At 42.1% G+C, this 21,860-nt stretch overlaps 1 protein-coding gene and 1 long non-coding RNA gene across 4 annotated transcripts in view; both read right to left on the reverse strand.

The window, feature by feature from the left end:
• The window catches only part of STX7 (syntaxin 7), a 30,700-nt gene extending 13,030 nt beyond the window's left edge, over positions 1 to 17,670 (reverse strand). The window contains exons 1-2 of one of the 3 annotated variants that reach the window (XM_084513364.1): positions 17,517 to 17,670; positions 10,595 to 10,740 (exon numbers count right to left, since the gene is read on the reverse strand). In XM_084513364.1, the coding sequence (XP_084369490.1) occupies positions 10,595 to 10,676 (82 nt within the window). In that variant the 5' untranslated portion in view covers positions 10,677 to 10,740; positions 17,517 to 17,670. Of the gene's footprint in view, positions 1 to 10,594; positions 10,741 to 12,338; positions 12,456 to 14,651; positions 14,720 to 17,516 lie in introns of those variants that run through there. The other 2 variants (XM_084513366.1, XM_084513365.1) reach the window with 2 other exon arrangements.
• LOC311433800 overlaps positions 1 to 21,860 on the reverse strand; it is a 371,170-nt gene that overhangs the window by 31,225 nt on the left and 318,085 nt on the right. The gene's annotated exons all lie outside the window — the stretch shown is intronic.

The following is a 21,860-nucleotide window of genomic DNA, read 5'->3' on the forward strand; positions in this document are numbered from 1 at the left end:
TAATTTAGGATTTTCCTCCTTAACCTTTCACAAGGATATTATTTAGAAAGAAAACAAAGAACATTTCTTTTTCAACTTTTCAATCATGGGAACTATACAGCACTTTGAAACATGAAACACTGCTTATACAAGTAAGCCTACAGAAAAAACGTAAAGTAAACTTTTGCCAAGTCTTCAGCAGCAGTCTTGACACTGTCTTCGTAAGAAAGCCAAAAGCTTGTCGTGTTGTATGGCCACTAAACAAGTTGGTAAGGAAAGTAGAATATAGAAAGCAAAGCTGACCTGACCTTCCTGCAAAATTTACAGTACACACCTGCAGGTTTACAAGGTAAAGAAATCCATCCTTTGTACTCCTTCACATTAATATAAGAAATAAGTTTTTAAGCCTGCATACACTGTAGTTTTTCTTATATTGTCTTATAGATTTTGTTATTACAGATTTCTTACTGTAGCTAATTCTCACTTTGACATTTCATACATTATAGATATAACTGTAAAACTGCCTAAACCACAGACATTTGTCTGGACACATGAACTCGTACAAATTTATTGATAAAAAACGAATTTGAAATAGATTAAGACAGTGCCACCTGGATCATAGAGGTGAAGCATCTTGCTCCTTCAGACATACACACAGTGATCTTAAGAGAATTTGATTTTAAGCAAGAACTAGCTTCAGAACTTTCAGGTAAAAGTCACCATCCCTTCCCTTCCTCAGCAGGAAAGCATGGTAGCCACAGCCTCTCCTCCTGAAAGCCAGAAACACCTCTGCTGTTCTGTTTCAGAAGCAAGTACCGAGATGGCCTTGGCACTGAAGAAGAAAAGTGAAACTGCTGGAAACCTAGCAGTACTTTTTGTAAGTCAGAGGCCCCTAAATTTCCAGCTTCACCCCTGATCACAGCATTCATAATGCCTTCCTTGTTTAACCAGCTTTTTGCCCCTGTGCAGGGAATTCAGGGCGGCAAAGCGCCCAGCTGCTCCTTAGGTGCCTCTCATTTCATCAGCTCTGACACTCAGGTGTCCCTGAGAGCTGAAAGCACAGGCCTAAACCATAAGGCCATAGGGCCTTATATACACAAATACACTGATAATCATCAGAAACTAAAGATACAAGCACAGTTTTGACTGGCTCCTAGGTGACCTCATCCCTCAAGGTGTTTTTCTTTCCCTACTCCCTGATTGTTCCAGCTTCCCACACCTTGTGGCAACGACCAGGAACTTGTTGTCAAACAGGAGTAAATCTTTCTACCAGAGGTCCTTTCTGCCCTTCTGGGCACTACCAATCCCATGACAGAGCCTGAATGGATCTTGCACACAACTTGAATCCATTCCAGTGCAAAGCTTGATGCCTTAGCTCGTGCTCCTTGGATATGCAGAAGTAGCTGCTGGACTTTGCTCCAGAGCTGCAGAAGCACACACGCTGTGTGCACACAGTCATTTTTTCAGAAGTCGTCAGAGGCAGGCTAAAGACTGCGGCCAGCCCTGCGCTGAAGGTCAAGGTAGGTGTTGGCATGGAGGGACGCCCAGTGGTTCTTTCAGAGCTCACACAGCAACCCCAGGGGGAGCAGCACCTTGTCAGCCCAGGTTGGCAGCAAGCCACCGAAACCGGGAAGTCCTGCAGGAAGCAGGCTGCACAACACCACTTGATCCAAATGCATTTTCTCCAAGCAATTGCCATCTCACCTGCCAAAGGAAGCAATCTTTCCACCTCACATTGAGGTATTAGAAAGTAGCAATACTATATTAGTAAGATTTTTCATTCCTCTTCCAGCATTCCTTACCTGTACTTCCTAATATGTAACGATTACCTGTTGAGAGGTACTCGGCCACTCTGAGCAGTCACATGCTCAGGAACAGGTCAGCCATGGTTAATGATGAGCCAGAGGAACAATTAAGACCTAACCTGAATTCCTATGGAGAAAATTACTTCAGAGCCAGCTCGTGTTTACTTTTACTAGGCCAAACAGTGGTTCCATTTATAGGCAGCGGAAGCTCTTCCTCCAGGTGAAGAGAATAAAAAAAGGGCACAGAAAAGAATAGGAATGCTGCTTCATTTTCCCCATGTGAATTGCAGGGGTATTGAGATTTACAGTGGAAATATGTATGTATATTTTTATTTTTTGTAAAGGTAGGATTATTTGAGAAGCATGCTCCTGACAGATTTGCAACACATGGTATTTATTCCATAGATAAAACGTATTTCAAATATTGGATCACACACCATACTTGACTAACCGCTGACTTTTAGCTGGCTGGGGAAGAAGAAAGTTTTACCTCCTTTCTCCTTGCCTTCCCTTATTTTTCAGATGGCTCTGCAAAATCTTTTCCATTACTCCAAGTTAACCCACATAATTGATTGTTCTGCTGCTTGAATGTGATAATGTTTAAAATCACATAGGAAGTTTCAACTTGAAATAAAAATAAATAAATAAAACAAAGATCAAAATGTAGACAACTTCTTGCCTCTATCAATATAGGAGCAAATGCAACTATCCCCAGCTGAGAACTAACCATCACTAGGCAGGCTGTAACACCAGTGTATTCTTGCAGAAGGAAAAAAATAAAAAAATAAAAAAATCCTTGAGTAAAATCCTAACGTTGTAAAGGCCTTCATCCACTGAGAGGGGAATGATGAGAGGACAGCAGGTCACCCACCTTCTTTGGTAAGACTGAGAGATGTCCAAGCACTACACCCATCTCTAGCATGAGACAAGGGATGCTGAGGATGGTCCTGAGTTCCTGGTGGTCCCTAGATGGTCCCTAGTGCTTCTGAGGAGCACTAACCAATAACTCCAACTACAGGAGAGATGCCTTCCCAACTTACCTATGATCAGCCACCTTCCCATTCAGTTTTATGTTACTCAGTCTAGCATTTAGAAAACTAAACTTTAAAACCCTCAATTGACTGTGAACATCTTCATCTTGTTGCAGCTTCACAGCTGAGAAGTGAGGTGAATCAACACAGCCCACAGAATCCTTAAAAGGAAGCCACAACACAGAAACGTGAAATTGGGGGGAAAAAATTACTTAATAAGTGCTGCTTATTACCACTTCGCAGCCTGAAACTCACTTCTTATTTGGATCACACACCACTACATTGTAGCCATGGAGCAGCAATTTCCCTAAGTGCTACAGTCCAAGCCTGAACAACCGCATTGCCGGATTTAATAAAGCTACTGCCTAATGATTCCACAGGATGTGCAGCGCCCACTGGGCATGCACGGAAAAATCACGAGCAGCAAACACCAGGTATCAGCCTACAAAGAGGACAACAACCAGCCAAGCAGGCAGGGCAGGTACAATGAAATCTGCACTGCAGAACAGCAATGCCTAGGACCCGTCACAGGAAGAAGGAGCGCTGTTTCAGCCAGCACCTACAGCTGCTCCTGAATGTGAGCTGTAACAGTGAGGGGCCACCCCCCTGCCGCTGTCTTTTACTAAAAAAGGGGCAGATTGGGTTTTAGTCAGTGCAGAGAGTTCATAGATCTAAATTCAGAAGGACTGAAACTATCAGTAGAGATTTAAAGTCACTGATTTTTAGTTATTATTCTAGCTCCTGAGCCCAAAGAGAATAAACAGGATCAGCAAAGCACTCCTTCGTACACACAAAAGGGAAAGTCTGCTCCACATGAGGCTCTGGCTCAGCTACAGCTTCATGTGGCAAATAAGCACGGTGTACAACAGCAGCACGCTTACCTTTCAGAAATGCATTGTCAAAGATCTTACACACAACACCGGTGGCTGGGTAACTATGAAGAAGTTACCTACTCGTTTCCAGTCGACCAAGGGAGTCAACAAACAGCACACCCGGTTGCAGACTGCGTGGAATCCAATCAATTCTGGAGTCACTTCAGAGCACATTATTGGAACAGGAGAATTAATTGTAAAAATGACACCACTACAAATTGTTCAGCTTTTGCTTGGGGGTGACAGACTTCCTCAATTTATTCAAATCCAATTCAATGTGTTTTCCTTCTGTGCTTTGACTGAAACTACTTGGCTAAGGACAGATACCGCAAAAACATTCGTGGACTGATCTTTTATAAACCCTGTTGCATATAACAAACAGCCTGGTGTAGTTGCAATAAAATCAGCATATTGGAGTTTGCTGCAATGAGCAGAAGTACCTCTTTAGAACTATTAGTGCAGTTCACATTCACTGAAGATTTCAAGTAAACCAACACTCCTGTGCCATACACCTTGCTAACCCTACTTTGCCCATGAGTAAGAGTTCAACAGGAATTAAAGCCAAAAAAACCCTAACCTAATAAAAACCAACCCACCCGCTCCAAGAGCACACTTAATTGCAATTATCTAAAAGTCAGCAATTTGATTTCAAGTTATTTATGTAATTCTGTCTTAACTGAATGTATCACAGTGATTATTTTAAAACAGAGTAATACATCAGTGCAGAGGAACAGTACCTGAAGTATTTATGTAATCAAATGAGGGATGGAATGAAGATTGTCCTCAGAGTTCTAAGGACTGAGGACTTGATTGGTACAAAAGAGTGAGAAAACACTAAGTCTTCTACCCTTTCCTCTTAGGTTTTATTAGCTTCTCACATTTCTAAATAGAATTGTGCCCCCAAGTGACCAGAAACATACATGTAAGTAGCAATGTCTGGAGTTGAGGATCTGCCTTCAATTCTTTCAGTTGAACTGTAATCATTTCATGTAGAGTACCAGCATTTCCAATGGTCTTACAAAGAAACCGTCAAGTGGGATTGAAGTAATGCCTGTTCTCCTAATGTGGGTGTCAAGCACACTAAATGCACATTTTTGGGTAAACAATATTTGACCATGTGATCAATCATTACAGCTCAGCTGAGGGGAAGTCATTAAACCAAGCTGCAATCACTTAGTATTCATAGCCTAAATTCTCCCTGGAAACTCCCTGAAACCCCGAAGTCTGAACTTTTCTCTAAAGAATAATTTATGTTTTGTAAGTGATGCGCTATTCTGCAGCGTCCAATAGCTGCACAAACACCATAACCCCAACCCACCTAGGCAAAGAAAGCTTGTTCATTAAGAGCTCAGGCCATTAACAACAGGAAGCTTACTCAGGCATTGACATGGAAGCTGGGACACGCAACATCACCGCCTGGCCAGCACAGGGAAATACCTGTCACTCAGGGGGACAATTACAGTCAACCACGGCCCTGGGTTTATTCACAGCCCTTACAGATGGGCAGCATATTGCACACCAGCTTTATGGGACATTTGATAGAGGGCTCTCTGGATAACCAAACTGCCATGCATTCTCCTCTTTTCTTGCCCACAAAGGAGGAAAATCCAACAGAATTGAACTGGATGAAGTATTTTAACTACCTTAGAGAGGCTCTGAAAATGGACTGTCAAGAGATAGGAAGGAGCATGAGGAGCCCAGCACCAGAAAGACACTGACCTGCTGGAGCAACAGTTGCTCAGACAAAATTGCAAATGTCTCCACCAATCATAGTGCTGTTTGCAACTGCACAGTGATTTTACAATCCCTATTTAAATCACTTCCAAATTAAAATGGCTTAATTTACAGAGATCTTTCTTCCCCACCTTCCCTAAACTAGTCAGCTACGGCACAGCAAAACAATGCAGGACAAGGCAAATTCTGCCTTTTCTGCACGCACTGACACAAATAGTGCTCTGGGGTCTACATGGAAGATCCATTTTTTCCTCTATTCTGCTACCAACATAAATAAATCCCTCTCCCTCTTGTGCAGGCATCCACATAAGGCACAGTTTCATATGCCATTTTCCCCACAGAGCCATAATGTTTTAACAAACAAGACAAAACCTAGAACAACAACAAAAAAACTCTCCAAATCCATAAACAAATCTGTTAGGCATACTACAAATATAAAAGCTACTTTACACCGAACAAAGCCTCTAGGAACAGCAGACACACAATTCATGTTTAAAGTTTTCAGAGATGGTTTGCTTCTAAAAGAACTGTGAGGCTTCATGACTTCACCTCATTACAGAAAGAAACACATTTAGGAAGATCTCAAGTATCTGAATCCCTCCTCCTCCTCTTACCCTTTACATTCAGGTTATGATTTGGATATAGCAGATTCAAGTTCAATTCCTCAGCTTTGGGAAAGACCACAAAAGGAAATGCAAAGGACCAGAACTTAACCTCCTTAAGTAACCAGCCTTTTCCTGGTTTTACTGAAATCAGTTAAAGAGTGAAATTTCACCCTAGATCCAAGAAGTCTTCCTGATGACAGCACCAACAATAAAAAAAGGTATATTTCAACTAATTCCCACAAAGTCCAGTTCTCATTAACTGCAGCTAATTGGAAATTTGTAGCAATACCATTGTTATAGTCTCAGCAAGCCCTACTTGCTTTAAAATCACACCTGTACAAAACCACACTGTACACATAGACAAAACAGAATTCTGTTTTCTTACAGGCTGTGATTTCAACACCTCGGTGATTTTATTTACCTTTCACATGGCCATCTGTGTCCTTCTTTAGCTGAAAAATATTCATGTGAATCTGTTGGTGATACAAACATGGTGGAAGAAACAGTTTCTCATGAATGTTTCAGCCTGTAAAAGGCATAGAACAGAACTCTAATATTCCTCAGGGCTTAGTCTATGGTTATGATTTTCTACAGTTACATAAAGCAAAATGGAAAGTCATATGATGCATTTAATTCAGCTCCTATTTTAACAACATCCAGTGAAAATACTGGCCTACAGAATGCTTGGGATGTACCAGAAATTAGACAAACTTGCTGTCACAGGAGAGGCATCACATGATAAAAGAATCACAGAAGGCCATCTCTGCCAGTTGAGGTCGACCTTTTGGGAATGTGTTTTATGCGAACCAATGATTGTGCTGCCTCAACAAACAGAAAATAAGTAGTCAGCTGAATGCAAGAGTCTTTATGAGAAAGAATCTCTCAAAGCTAGACAGACTCACCCCAGCCATATCTGATTTTGGCTACTGAATGACTATTATTATTATTTTTAAATCATTTTTGGTGTGCTGAGCACGTGCTTCTCCAGCAGGGCTGATTTTCAGCGTACAAGAACAAGTCAAATACTCTATCGCTAACCTTGTCAGAACCAAGCAAGGGTAGATTATGACATTCTTACCAACTTCACAGCTACTGTTGGGCGAAACCCTACCGCAACCTTTATGAATTCGGGGAGCTGGGAAGGGAGGAGCAGTGAGGGAATATGAGTGCCTCAGCTGCACTGGTGTGAGTTCTGTATCTGTTTGATTAGCTTCTGTACCGGAAATTCCCCTAACTCAAAGACTGGCTGCGCTTTATCAACACCAGGCTTTGTTTTGTGCTCTCTATCAAAATGCAGCATGCTGCTGTACTGCCTCGAAAGCAACAGCTCCTAAGCACAGTCTGCAGACATCAGTGGAGCCACAATAGTTACCTACGTAGCCCGTGCTATTTTTGGTCTTTGGGCATTGTACAAAATTTTGTAGCTCTGTGCAAAAACAAACAAAAACAACTTAGAAGCAAAGCAAAAGCACAGAAGTCTGCTTCCTCAATGATCCACACATAGGAGAGAGGCTTGAGAAGAACGTGTGTGTGTGTGGGGGGGGGGGGGGGAAACAACACAAAACCCACAGCTAGCTACTTCATCTTGCATAGTCCCTGTCACAAGTGCACAAATCTCTCCAGCTGAGAAGGGGCACCTACTCCTTCAATCCTATCTTTCCTACTCTTACAGCTGTGCAACTGCCCTTGTAAATTAATGCAACTCCCAATCTGCTTCAATTTGGAGCTTGTTTGAAAACCAAATGTTTTCCCTCTTTTTGCTACACACAAAAAAAATTATTCCGTCAGATTCAAATAACTGTTGACCTTCATCTTCACACTTTCAGGAAGCCTGAAATAAACATATTTTAAAGCTTTTAAATTAGGCTTTTTGTTTTACTTATTTTAATCTCAAGTTTCCATTTGCTGAAAGATCAGATTTTGTTTTGTACTGAGAAAAAATTTTAAAAAATCACAAAATAGACTCAATGCTCTCACCTTAATAGGCATATCCCTATTATATCCCTACATCCCTGGCAAAAATCTGTAAGCAGGCGGGACTTGGTCTGCCATAAAGAAATATTTTTTTGCTGGCTCATCTCGCTTCTGTGAATTACTCTCTTCTCTTGTCTATCCAGTTGCAGTAAACGAGCGACCAATACGAAGTATTTGAGAGTGGTACATCCTGAAGGAAGATAAAAAGATTTTCCTTACGTTATAGCAGCTGTCATTATGCTACCATGTAGGTGAGAGTGTGACCTATGAAACCACGTTCTGTTATTACTGCTCCTTCAATAAAACTGATTAAAAAACCTTGATAATAGGTACACCACTTGCAAACCAGACAGGCTGGAGCTCTCTATACCTCTCTGCCTCTTCTGCCTAAGGCCTGCCACTCTGCACTGAATACCAAAGAGAGCCTTGAAGCCTTTATTTTTGCAATTCCAACTGCTTTTAACAAACAGCATAGAGAAACGCTCCAGACTAGTTCCCTCAATCTCAGCTCACAGACGGTGCTGATAGGCAAAACATGAGTTTGGATCTTTTCAGGCTGAGGAAAGTAGACTCCACTCCCCAGACGTTGTTATGGGATGTCATAATCACTTGTTTCTACAGAAGCATTGGAAATGTAAAAAAGAGCAGGGATCCTTGCTTTCTAAAGAACAGCTGAATGAATCTTTCCATAGAACCTTCTAGAGGTTGAGACATCCAGCTGCCTTCCTGGCTTAAGTTTCCAAGAGAGTTTATAGCTTCAGGGTCCTTAAAAATCACCAATCAGTGCACTCTTTCCCAAGGAAACTCGGAGAGCCTACTACAACCAGCATCAACTGTACCAATTTACCAGCAGCTTATTCAAGGCAAAAGCAATCTACAACACACTTTCAACATAAATCAACTGCATGATTGGATCAACAGATCAATAAAATCTGTTCCTTAAAGTTAAAAGAGTGCTAAGCTAACCCAGCTGTTACCTGATTTAAATGATCCTCTCCATTAACGCAGAACAGCCCAAACCAAAAACAAATACCTCCAGTTGATTTCACTACTGGTGTGCTTAACCAGCACAGACCTTTGTTGGTCAGTAACAGTGGGCTAACGAATTAGGAAAGACAGGAGGTAAGGAACACAAGTATCAATATAGCAGCGGTAGCATGCAGATGCATTACGAAGTGCTTGATGTTTAATGTATGCTTTTGATCTTTTATATGTGTGGTATATTAAAGCCGGTTAACCAAGAACCAGATCAAACACATTACTTTTGGCAGGGCTAAACAATTCAACCTAGAAGTTGTAAAGTACTACTGTAAATATTTTAATTCCAACCAATGCTGCTTCCTATAAAACTGTTTTATCATGAAACCTCTGAAGCACAGTACTGCCTAAATCAGGAATATAGCTAATAGTAATAATAGCTAAAAAAGTATTCAAGCCCTTAGATGGCCCAATCTAAACCTGAAAACAAGTAGATAATTGAGGGGAAAGCTAAGAAACAGAACAAAACAAAAACAATAAAACGAATGTGTCTGCCACAGGCTGGAAGATGCCTCTGGAAGAAGCCATGATGCTGTAAAGTGAAAGACTACAGAACCGACTGAGAGGATTTCAGGAAACAAAGCACAAGGGCTTACAGAGCCAATTTTTAGTTGAGGGAACAGAACCTGAACGTACAGAAACTTTTCAATAAAGCAAAACTAAAATTTTTCTTTGTAAAAGATTTAATGACTTAGGAAATAAAGATTTAAAGAAACTTCAGCCCAATCTGTGTCACCAAGCTGTGCTACAAGTACCAACTCCTAAATTTGTCTAGCAAAACAAAGATCAAAGTTTTAATTAAAACTGATACACTTAACTGATCAGACTTCATCTGAAGTTTTAATCCTACACACGCATGAAGTCCTTCAAAACTTTACAACCACACATGCCAAAACCTAGCTGTTGATGGCTAGCTCCCTTACGACAAACAGTACTCTTTGCATAATTCGCAAAATCAATTTATATTTACTTTTCATATAAAATAAACCTATCAGAGAAATAACTGAAAATGGAGAAACGGGGAAACAACTGAGAACCCTAACTGCCCTAACTTACCTCTAACTTTAACACTTTAGTTAGGTGGCTAAAACATTAGGTGGGATGAGTCTGAGCAAAGGCATGTTAACGCTTGCATAACCTTACTTGCACATTAAGTATGTATTTCCAAGGGCAAGCTGTAAGGCCATGCCTTCAGTCTCTGATAGGCACTTCAAGCTCCAGCAAATATTTGAGGCAATCCTTGTTCAGCAAACACCCCAACCTACAATCTTAAGGTGCCATGTAACTGGCCAGAACAAAACTGGCTTTTTACCAGCAGCTGTCTTACTAATTATACATTTGTTCTGTGAATACAGAGTGATGCTGCACTTCTCCAGTGCACATCACATTCAACCACACATCTGAAGGTCTCCATCTGCGTTGTGGTGTGCCACAAACATGTCAAATGAGCAGGTGAGGTCAAGGAGTGAATTCCCATGAATGAGTCTGAGAAACTAACATAGAACGTGGGGCGCCACTATTGAAGTTTCGTATCAACGTGCATAAATTCAACTTACAGCATTGTGTGATCTTCTGGATGTTAGAAGTTATGCGCTGGGCTAGCTGATTAGGATCCACAAAGCCGGCACTGTACGACATGGCTGAGAAGATTTACTGTCAAGATCATCCACGATGGAAATGGGTCTCCACCTGTTAAGCACACCTAAAATCACACCCAGAAAAGAGAGTTACGTTTTGCTCATTCACTTACAAAGGTCTTCATCAGCATAAAAAAAAAATATAGCGGAAAAGATTAAAGAAAACTCCATATACTAACATTTACCCTCTTCTGCAGAGTACTTCAAAACAGAATTCAACAAAACTTTTCTTAAGTAAGTGCTAAATACGAATGTGACACATGACAGCCTTTTAAAATTTCCCACAGTAAGATAACTGTTAAGTTTATTAAAATTCACAGCTTAAGATCTGCAATTAGTCTACAGCTGCTACATCACAGAAACTACTTCTGTTGTCAAACTTCTAACATTTTCCCTGGTGTAAGCAAAGGAAAAGTATGCGTTTTCATTTGTTGCCATTACAGAAAAAGTTGAACTTTTATTCTGTGAGTGCCAAATCCTCTGAGGAATTACGCCCCAAACCAATTGCATGGTTATTTCCATACCATATATTACTTATCCCACCAAAACAACACAGCATGTTAAATTGCTGCGAAAAACAATGGCATTTTCTTGTAAGGTATGGGAGTGAATGAGGCATCCTGTGTCCTCCTACCACCAATGACTTTACCAATTTCAGTTTTAGCTGTAATTAGTTTCACTTGAATTCTGTGAATTGCTATATTATACCTTTTCAGCTGCTGTATTTCTCAAGATGAACTCATTTTTTTGCAGTCTGGGTACACAAATGCATTTGTAGGGGTGTCTTTTGCACCAAGGACTATCATACCTTATTTTAAAAGGCCAAAAATCAGTAACACAAATATACTTACAAATACATTTGCCCTAAAAGGGCACACAGGCAATTACACAGCATGTAACTAACTGCAAACATCCCAGTCTGCTTTCCTTCATCACAGCCCCAGTTCCAGCCCAAGTTCAATGATGCTCTAAATCCAAATTAGCTAAGGATACATGTGCAAATTGAAACTGGCATTCATCCACTCTGCAGTGAGGACGCAGACTAATCAAGCATATGCACGCAAACCCACAATTTCAGACAGGTCACGCTTCGTTTATTTTACCCTTTCCAATCCCCTGCACATCACATTCACTAGTTTAACATTTTAACCTCGACAGTTCCCTGCATTTCCACTGTTTGACCCGGACCTTCTATGCAAAGTGCTCTTCTCCTGGGCTATCAGCTTCTCATTAAAAGGCACTGCTGAAACAGAGTGAGAAAGCCAACTGACTTGTCAAGTGTGATACCGGCTGTATGGTCTGCAAACTCACGCCACTCCAGTCCTTACAAACTTTTTAAAGAAAAAGTAATACAAAACAACAGAACACAAGAAGCTAATTTACAACTCTTGATGCCAAATGTAACTTTTTTCACCTTCAGAAATGCCATATATTAATACAGTGCAGCAAAACCCCAGTTGTTTTACAACAGGCCTGTTCTCACATGACTGTCTGGGAGAGCAGCTGTGGGTGAAAAAAAAACAAACCTTCCTGTGCTCACCATTCCTGGCAGAGTTGCCAAGAGATTGCACTGGTCAGCCCCACAAAACGTCCCGTGCCAGAACTGCACCATGGATACAACTAGAGGCTTGGCTCACAAGTGCTGCCCTGCAGGGCACGTTACCTGTGCTAGATGAATGAGCTGCTGCTACCGTGCAGACAAACCCTCCATGTCCTTGAGAAGGGTCCCAATTCCTGTCTGGAGGCTTCAGGCCCTGAAGTATCCCCTAGTAATAAACAATCTGCCTGCAGATGAAGAGACAGCAAGAGTATTTGCATTCTTCTACGTACTTGCTGTACAGTCACCCACAAGTCACTCTGCAGTGTATTTCCTATCTTAGTGTGTACTGCATGCAGATGCAAGTTATTTTGGGTCACAGGCTAAAGCTTGAAGTCAGACAGCCTAAATCCCACTTGTCTGGACCAAAGTTAGCATAACAACCCTTGATCTCTTTGGAAACTCCAGGCAATATTGCATTGAATCTGTATTTTAAGCCCAAACCCTTGTAAAATTTATAGCAAGTGAATGGCTCGACAGCTTAGTACATTGTATTTCCCACTGAAATTATAGAATTTCTTTACTTAGTCAATCACAGACATAAAATCCAAATAAGACACCTAAAAGATGTCAGTTCAAAAAAAGAGAAATTCTCTAAGCTGTTGACACTGCTTTTTCTTTTTTGGAAGTTACAACTGTTCCTAAACATGTTAGCAGCATGCTGACTGGAATGCCAGTACTGGCTAAAAATACTTTTTAGTTAAATATTATATTTAATGTTAAAAGTTAAACATTAAAATGCAGTTGCTGAGCAGAAGAGCCAGCAAGAGACCAATCATCTTGTGCAAAAACATTGCAGAACTGAAACAGTACTTTAGGGCTGTTTTTTCTCCCCTCACATATGTATTCACCAGGCAGCTGCATGTAACTTTTTTTTTTTTTTCAGCCATTCAAGCGTTGACAAAAGGAAAGTGCTTGACTGTTTTTGTCCTGAAAATTTCTACAGCTGCATTTGGGTATCTTTAAAGAAGCTGCATTGCCCTTTACTGTGGTGCTCCATCAATATACAGATTATAAAACACACAAGGCTTGGAGCTTTTCAACTTTCTGGCTACACAGCTGGGCAGCCAAACATAACACATAATGAGAGGATGTTCAGGTGATAATACTGTGAAGTCCACAGGATACAGGTTAGCACGTGTAGTCCTCTCTAATGAAGAAACAGCACCCTATCTAGAATAGGTGAGAGGAGTAAAATTACAACTGTAATTAGATTACGCTGTATAGTACTGAGTCTGTGACCCACTTGTAACTGGCAGCTGAACATCTCCACTGCTATTTCTATAGTTCTCATTTTAACAACGCACAAAACGATAACAGTTGACCCAATTGATTTGTATTTTCTAAATGGAACTTGGTATTTAAAAAGCTTTCTGCTTCTCCACAACATGAAACAGCTTTGGCTTTTGACATACAACTGCAGGTAGTGTGACAATGTTTCTAACAAAGCAACTGTATATCTAAAATGCGAATATTCTTTCAGTTTCTCAAGTTGCTTCTTTGGGAAGTCCACTGGGTCATTTGAAAAAGTTACAGTAAAAAGAAAAAGGAAGGGCATCGGGTCGGGCAAGGAAAAACACTTATTTTAACCAAGATTTATAGTCATGTTGTAGGATAGCAGTGTGAATTCACAGCTGTCTCAACTCATACAAACTCTTCCACCCGCAGTGGTATTCCAGAGCACAGGAATAAGACAAGTGGGTGGTAGGGTAAGCTCCTGGTCTCTGACAAGTCTGAGGAACAGACGGGAAAGAGGGGTTCAGTGGTCAGCCATCAGCTTTCATCACTTCCCAGCCACAGAACAGGCCAAAGGCATGGAAAAATTTCTATTTACTTTTATTTAAAACAAAAAACAGCCCCCACCTCCCTCAACAAAAACACACCCACAAACGGGAAGTGTGTGCTTCTTCCTCATTCTAGTTACAGCAACTCAGGCGTCTGTACTGACCGACCCCCACCTCCACTCACGCACCCCTCACTTGTTAGCCCCGAGTTACTCACACCCCTCCGAAACACCGACAGCTGACCCTGGGGAAGTCAATGGGAGTCCTGCCAGTGGCAAGGGTCAGGATTTCAACCACCAGGGAAAATAACAAACTAGAAGGAAGTACCAAGCACTTCCTTCTAGACAAGGGCAACGGGAGCCTTCATCAGGGTTCTGCATTTCCATAGAAATTATCCCTTTTCGGTTCCACAATGTTTAACTACTCCACCATGAAGCATTTTGGTATTACTGCTTGCATGACTTTTTAAATGGGAACCAATAAGATGGTGCAGATCAGGGAAGTACACTTTGCATTCAAATTGGAACACAGCTACACTTGTGGCGGTCTTCAGTTCCTCTAAAAGTTTCAGCCTGGTGCGAGACTTTGATTGTACCTTTTATCTTCTGTTTGCCATCTTTGTTTCTGGTTGTGATCATGCTTAGAGGCAATGAGGCTTGTCAAACCTCTGAAAAAAAGTCCAAAGAATTGAGTGGTACAAGTGAAAAAAAAAAAAAAAAAGAACACTTACTGCTTGAAGCAATACCCTGCTGTACATACATGAAATTTAAAGTATTCAAAGGACCAGTAAATATTTTTCCTAATTTCTACATTAATGAGTTCCTACTTATCACAGTCATTCCTACTATCCCAACCCACTAATGCACCTTACTATCGACTTGCTTTCTAGAAAAGTGATTATCAGGCACAGAAAAAATCCATTTTTCCCTTGGCTATTTCCAGTAAGATCACTGCTGATTGCAGAGACTTCTTTCTGCTGACCAAAGAAGTGGGATCTCCACAACCAAGCAGCTCCCTGGCGCCATCCTTGAAAGCTTCCTCGGGACAAAATGATGTGATTTGACGAGCAGAGGATGCCCTGGAGCTCAGCAGCCATCACCCAACTCCACTACAGGCTCTGGTCAGCTAGAGTTAATAAGCATCTTATACAAAACGGATTCGCTTTGCATTTTCTCCTTCAGATATTCTAACAGTTTTCCTTCTCCTACAGAAGTTACCAATACACAACATCAAGATAAGGAACGTTTAAGCAGTGGTTTTACTATTTAAGCAATACTTTAGGATCAGGACCTAGAAATGTTTACACGGATCTTTAACTTTCAGTATGCAAAAACTATATTTTGCATTCAATTAACATGTTTGAAAATTTAAATATGAATTAGGATTTTGTGCCTTTAAATATCTCAAGACAAGTCATGTGGATTTCTTAGATGTGCTTTTGTTTTTTAAACAAGGTCACAGAAACAAAGCTTTTCCTAAACAATTCCTAAATGTGACTTCCTTTGTAAACTACTCTCTGACCAAAAGGGGAAAAAAAAAATAGTTACATCTTTCAAATAGGGTGAAAACACCAGTCTGGACCAAACAGTCACAATGTTAGCTATAGAAGACTTGTATCACAGTAACAGCACCAGTTAGTAAGATTTCCGCACTAGGGCATAGCTCAGCCCACCCCACCTCAGCAGATTTTACCAGCCAATACTGAGATGAGACAGGACGCATCCACAGAGTGACTCTGGCTCCTCTATAAGGCAGCCCAAAACACATCACGCTCTTTAGAGAGCATCTTTGCTGACCTTGGCAGTAATTCTGCAGTAAAATTAAATTTATAAAACCAACAACCGTAAAGCTCTTGTACAAGGGACAGACTGTATACTGTAAGGTATGCTGTCACTACTGGCTGTCACTACTTTCTCCAGGGTGAATGAGTGAGGTAAGTTCATTGTGTCTGGATGCATCTTCTCCCCCCCGTGCTTGGACTAAAATACTTGGCGAAACAGACCACGTTTTCCACTTTGTGTTCTACAGGTCCTGATGTGCTGGATGCCTGGTCCCACAGAGGCACTCTGGGGGCTTCTGTAACACAAAACTATGGAGCATAACGAACGTGCAAACAGAACAGCACCAAGGTTAACTCCTCTCTGCCTGCTTAAAATAAATAAATAAACTTTCCAGATTGTCTTTTATCATCTGGTTTCAGGTAGAAGTAAGCTTAAATCCAAAGAGGGAACAAAAAAAGCAAGCAAAGTTTGATTAAAATTTGCTTCTCTCTAATGCGGCAACACTCACACAGAAGATGTCAGAAAGTACCTTCCTATCCCAGTCTGCCCAACTCCCTCGGCCTTGCCTCACTAGTCATGCTGAAACACATCAACAACAAACTTACACCACAACTACATGTATTTTTATGTTTTTAAGATAAAAGAGAATTATTAGACTGTGTAAGTGGTCAGCGCTATGATCATTTCCCTAGAAATAATTCTCTTCCAACAAAGACGTAAGAGTTACATTTATAGCATAAGCGTTAAAACTTTCCGGTGTAAAATAAAATTAGGGAGGCCTGGAATACTGTTGGGCCTCTTGGACCATACACGGCTAAAAAAAGAACGTGCTTATCGTTGTCCGATTCATCCAGATCAATATTTATAACAAACTAAGTAGAGGAAGAGCATACACGCATACATAGGAGCTTAGTAACACGTTAGTTCTCAGGAAAATGCCTCAGCAGAGGGAACTGCGTTTCTTAGGAGCCAAGAGGAGGCCGAACGCCGGGGACTGGAATCACACCGGTGGGACCAGGAGTGATGAGAAGGGACCCGAGAGCTGTCGCAAGGCAGCAAGCTGCTCGTGCTGGAGACAGACACGCAACACCTCACGGGGAGCCACAGAGGGACCGGCAGCAGGGATCAGCGGGCTGCACGCCCTCAGCTCCCCGGGGACAGCCCCATCGCTGTGGGCCACACGCTCACATCAGCCCCATGGCACTCCATGCCATGGCAGGCCTCTCCACGGCCTACCGGGATGCTGAGGATGAAATATAACTCCTGATATTTTTTTTTTTTTTTGAGTTTCTCTCCACTGTCAGCCACCAAGCAGCAGCATTACTTGGCATTTTCCCGCAAGGCCAGCAGAGATGCCTCTCGCTACCTTACCAGGCACACGTACAAGCAGGACAGGGCGACTCTCCCTTTGCCTTCCATCGCCAGCACCCACCCCAAACCCGGCGCCCAGGGGCTGCCCTGCCCGCCCCACCTGCCCACCACGGGCACGACACCAGGGCGGGCACGGAGCCCCCCCAGATGCCACCCCCCTACCCCGGGCAGGAGGCAGCGCAAACCCCCCCGAGGCCTGACCGCCAGGCCGTGGCTCCCCGCTTCCAGCCTCCCTCCCCGCCGCTGCCCCCCCCGGTAGCCCCCCGGGGAAGGGGGCACGGAGGCGGCCCCGCTCCCGCTGCCCTTACCCGGCCCCGGCGAGCCTGGTCCCAGCGGGCACGGCTGGGGCGGCGGCGGGAGGACGGGCGAGCAAGGGAGGGGAGGAGAGGGGAAGGGAGGGAGGACGGGGCCGGGCTGCCCTGCGCCGCCCCGTCCTGCCGCTGGGCGGGGGCCCGACATGACGGCGGCGGCGTGGGGAGGAGCGGCCGCGGGGCTGGGCAGGGCCCGGCCGAGGAGGAGGAGGAGGAGGAAGGAGGAGGAAGAGGAAGGAGAAGGGGATGAAGAGGAAGGCTGTGGGCAGGGGGCGCTGCCGTGTGGCCGCCTCAGCCCGGGTGGAGGGCGCGGCGAGGGGCGGTGGGGGCAGCCCGCTTGTCACCCGTCACACAACGTTTGTAAAGACCAAGGTTTCCAGTTTTTAGCATCAAAAATAAATAAAATATATGTATCTGACTGATTGTAGGCTCGTAGAGAGTGTTTTGATCTAACCGGGTGGGAAGGGATGTCCAGCAGGCCGGCCTCATGGTTCTCGCACCTCACACAGTCTCGGGTGTGTAAAGGACGCTCCACAGAGAAAATGCACTCGTGCACCTCTCCAGCTTCTCCATAAAGCACAGTCCGGCATGAGTGGAAAAGAAGGGGGATGTGAGAATGTAAGGTCAGGAAAAGATGCATCAGGAGTTCTGGAGAAAGTGTGCACAGGGAAACAAGCACGCACTGTCATTAGGCTAGTTTCCTGCATGACCTTCAGTCTTGATCACCACATCTGTATGGATGTATGGAAGTAGGTGGGCACTTAGATGTAATATGAAGGTGAGCGGGAAATAAAAATATGTTTAAAGATGCCTAAAAAAGCTGAAGCAATGGGAGGCAGAGCCAGAAGCTGGGACATGGGGCTGACCCAGTTACCTGAGAACAAGCGACAGATGAGCCTGTAGGCCTGCACGGCAGCTAGGAATGCTACTGTATCCTGCTCCGCTTTTCAAAGGGAAAATTACAGGATCAGATGTTCCCCAGAGCCCCACAGGCTGGGCTGCTTAATCTGTGAGATGCTCTCACACATTAAATGCTGCAGAGCAAACCACACAGTACTGGTGTCAGGGAATGCCATCTCCTCTACAACACCCAGCCTGGCCTGAGGAAGTTGGAAAGTGCACTCCTCCTCCTCCCCTGGAGCTGCACCACAGGCACGGGAGTTTACTTCTGCTACACCACAGATCTCGGTCATTGCTAACATTTATAAATAACCTGAGCAGTGAAAACCTTAATAACATTGTGACCAAGTAACACTAATAAAGTCCAATAAAATACAAACACAATGCAGTGGAAGTAAAAAGTCTGAAAAAGTACCCTTTACATAGGTGTTTTTTAATGTTTCTCAAAGAATGCTCAAATGAAAGACAATGTCAACTCCAACACTAGTAAGTCTACATATATTTAAGTTAATTGATGCTTGGAAACATCTAAAAACATTGTGACGTGCCTGTCTTCTCATTTGATGCAGGACTATATATAACTTCATTCTAGTTATAATATGCCATTTTGATTAGCAGTGCTGCATTGGAAAATTTACCCCCACATTGCTGAAACACTGGAGATTATCCAGGATTTTCCCACTAGATGGTGCACTAATGAGAGTGTAATGCACTTCCCTTCTGAATTAAGGCCTTGCCTTTATTATTATCTCCAAGTTGCAGTCATAAAAACTCTATTGACCAAGCCAGGCCACTCCTGCTTTGTGAAGCCTCAGCTGGGCTCACTGTCACTTTTCCCCAGAAAACAATACATCTTTTACTATCTCATTTCAAATATGTACTTCCAATATCAATAATAAAATAGTAATAATAAATGGAGCAGAGTGCCTTTATGAGTAACAATGTTTTATCTGCAGATCACCATTTTGGTACCTCTTTCTGTAGTTTGGAGGTAATACACAGTCATAGATCAATGTTCATTCTCTATGGAAATGCTTTCCTAGAGACACTGGGTGTTTTATGTACAAAATGTTGGTTCTTACAGGGTCTTAGTTCACCTAGTATTCACCTTTTATTGTTTAATAACTAAAAATGTTTGTGATGTTATTTGTTATTCTTTAATGTAACCAGTTGCTACAAAGATATTACAGGTTGGGAGGGAAGCTGGATTATAATACAACCTTTCCATAACAACATTGTCCTTACTCTGAAAATATTTAAATGGCCTCTATAATAGAATCATACAAAATAAGATACAGTTAAGAGACCAGCCAGAAGGTCCTATTTATTGACTGAGTACTGGTATAGATTGGGTCCTTAAAACAACACTGGGAAAATGTTATCTGTTTTCTGATTTACCCTTTTAGCTAAAATGGCAGTATATTCAGTTTTTGCATAATTTCTTTTGCTAGCAAATACGAGTGTTTTCACTGGTGCATAACGTATGGTCAGGAACTGTGAAGAAGCCATTGCTAAGTGTTATATTCAGTGCTGCAAGAAAGGAGTGCTGCTACACAATTTTATTTATGAACTCATGCCATTAGCGTAGTTCCCACAGCTCCCACCTCTGTGTTACCTGAGTATTGAGTTCAGACCACATGTTCACCTACTTACAGAATACATTTCCTACTTCTTTTGGAGCATGATCAATTGATTATATGAAATTGGGAAAGGCCTGGAGAAAGAAGGGACAAATGTTGAGACCATGGCATGAACAGACACGGCGTGGAGGGTATTCTGAATATTCAGCAGATACCATGGAGGATGCTCTGGATATTCACTGACTGTGAAGATCAAAGTATATGCCATTTTTTATTCCTGTTATTGCATGTAAAACTGAACTAATGGGGTGTAATTTCAAAAATATGCTATTCGTATTTATCGTGGTATATGATATTTGAAAGTGTTTTAAATTAGACCAAGACCAATGTAGTGTGATTTGGAAATGACACCCCTTCCTCCTCACCCAGTGTCTGAGTCCATGGTCTACTCCACCTTCCTGCCTCCATCCTGGCGTCCTCTTGCTCCTACAAGGTGTTGTCCCTGGGTGGAGGGTGAGGGAGCACAGGGTGGCAGAGGCGTCAGAGCTGCTTGTGACACAGGGACTTAGCAGCTCTTCATGCCTGCATGACACATGACAACGCAACAGGGAGGAAACCCAACCCTGTCTTTGTATTTCTAATGAGTGTCTTCTCTCTCAGGTGTGAGTGGTGTGTATGCGGTGCATAATTTACCTTATGGGCAAATGTCATTCTCTGCTATCACATTTCATTCATGTGCCTCTGACGTTAGATATAGAGAGCCATGCTACCCGTATTTGCTACCTACGGCAAATTGTCTAGCAGGCCTTCTCAGACAGTTGTTGTTAATGCATTCCATCAGCACGAAGAATTCCTGTTATTGTTGTTTACATTTGCTGATTTAATTATGCTATCAGCTTCAAATCCTGAAATGAGCTTAGGTTCCTGTTACACCAGATGCTGTTCCAAATTTTGGCAGATGACTGTTTCCAGCCTGAGCAAGCTTGTGGGCTAATTACGTCGCAGAACGGCCTATAAATTTGCTTAAAAAACTCAATTGACCATTTGCATGTTAATTAGACTGGTACTTACTCTCAACAGCAACAGCAATTAACATATAGTACATATTTTAAATAACCAGAGAAAAAAATCTGTTCCCAGCACATTGATAATGCTTCCAAAAAGAAAAGAAAAAAAGAAAAAAAAAAAAAAAAAGTTTAAGAAAAGGTTTACTAGCAACTTATTTTTAAATCTTTCTTTGCCTTGCTGTTTAATTCTCAAAGGTCACAATATGTTTGTATCTGCGCTAGTGAAATGAGCTGACATTATTATTGCAAAGCCTAGTCTTTAATTAACAGGGGTTCCTGGAAATAAACAGTCTTTCTCTTCAGCCAGATTGTTTCAAAAGGATAAAGAGTTATACAAGGCATAAAATTAAATGATAATATTTTGTTTGGATAAAGAAACACAAATCTACAAAAGAAAAGATATTAAAAAATAAAATCTATGGACTTTGAGGTTAGCAACTGACTCTGATACAATCTGATAGGTTTTCATTTTGAAAATGAGGTCATTGTTGAGCAACCAATCTCCATCATTTTACAGCTCATCATCATTGTCATTTTACAATTTATAATTGCCTTCATTGCTTTTCAAAACCACAGAGAAAAATAAACACAGAGAGGAATCATGATAAAACTAGGCTATGTAAACATCAAAGGCAAGGGGTAAGAGGTGTGGTTATAAAAATGTCACTGCTTTAAAATGCAATGACCGAAGAAGAGGACAGTGATCATGGCCCCTTCCAGATCTGCCTCACCTGTTTGCCTGGCCACTGTAGTTACCAATAGGCTGGGTTCTTCTCCCTCTATCCATTGTCCCA

Source organism: Aythya ferina (genome assembly GCF_964211825.1).
Source record: "Aythya ferina genome assembly, chromosome: 3".
Lineage (NCBI taxonomy): Eukaryota > Metazoa > Chordata > Aves > Anseriformes > Anatidae > Aythya > Aythya ferina.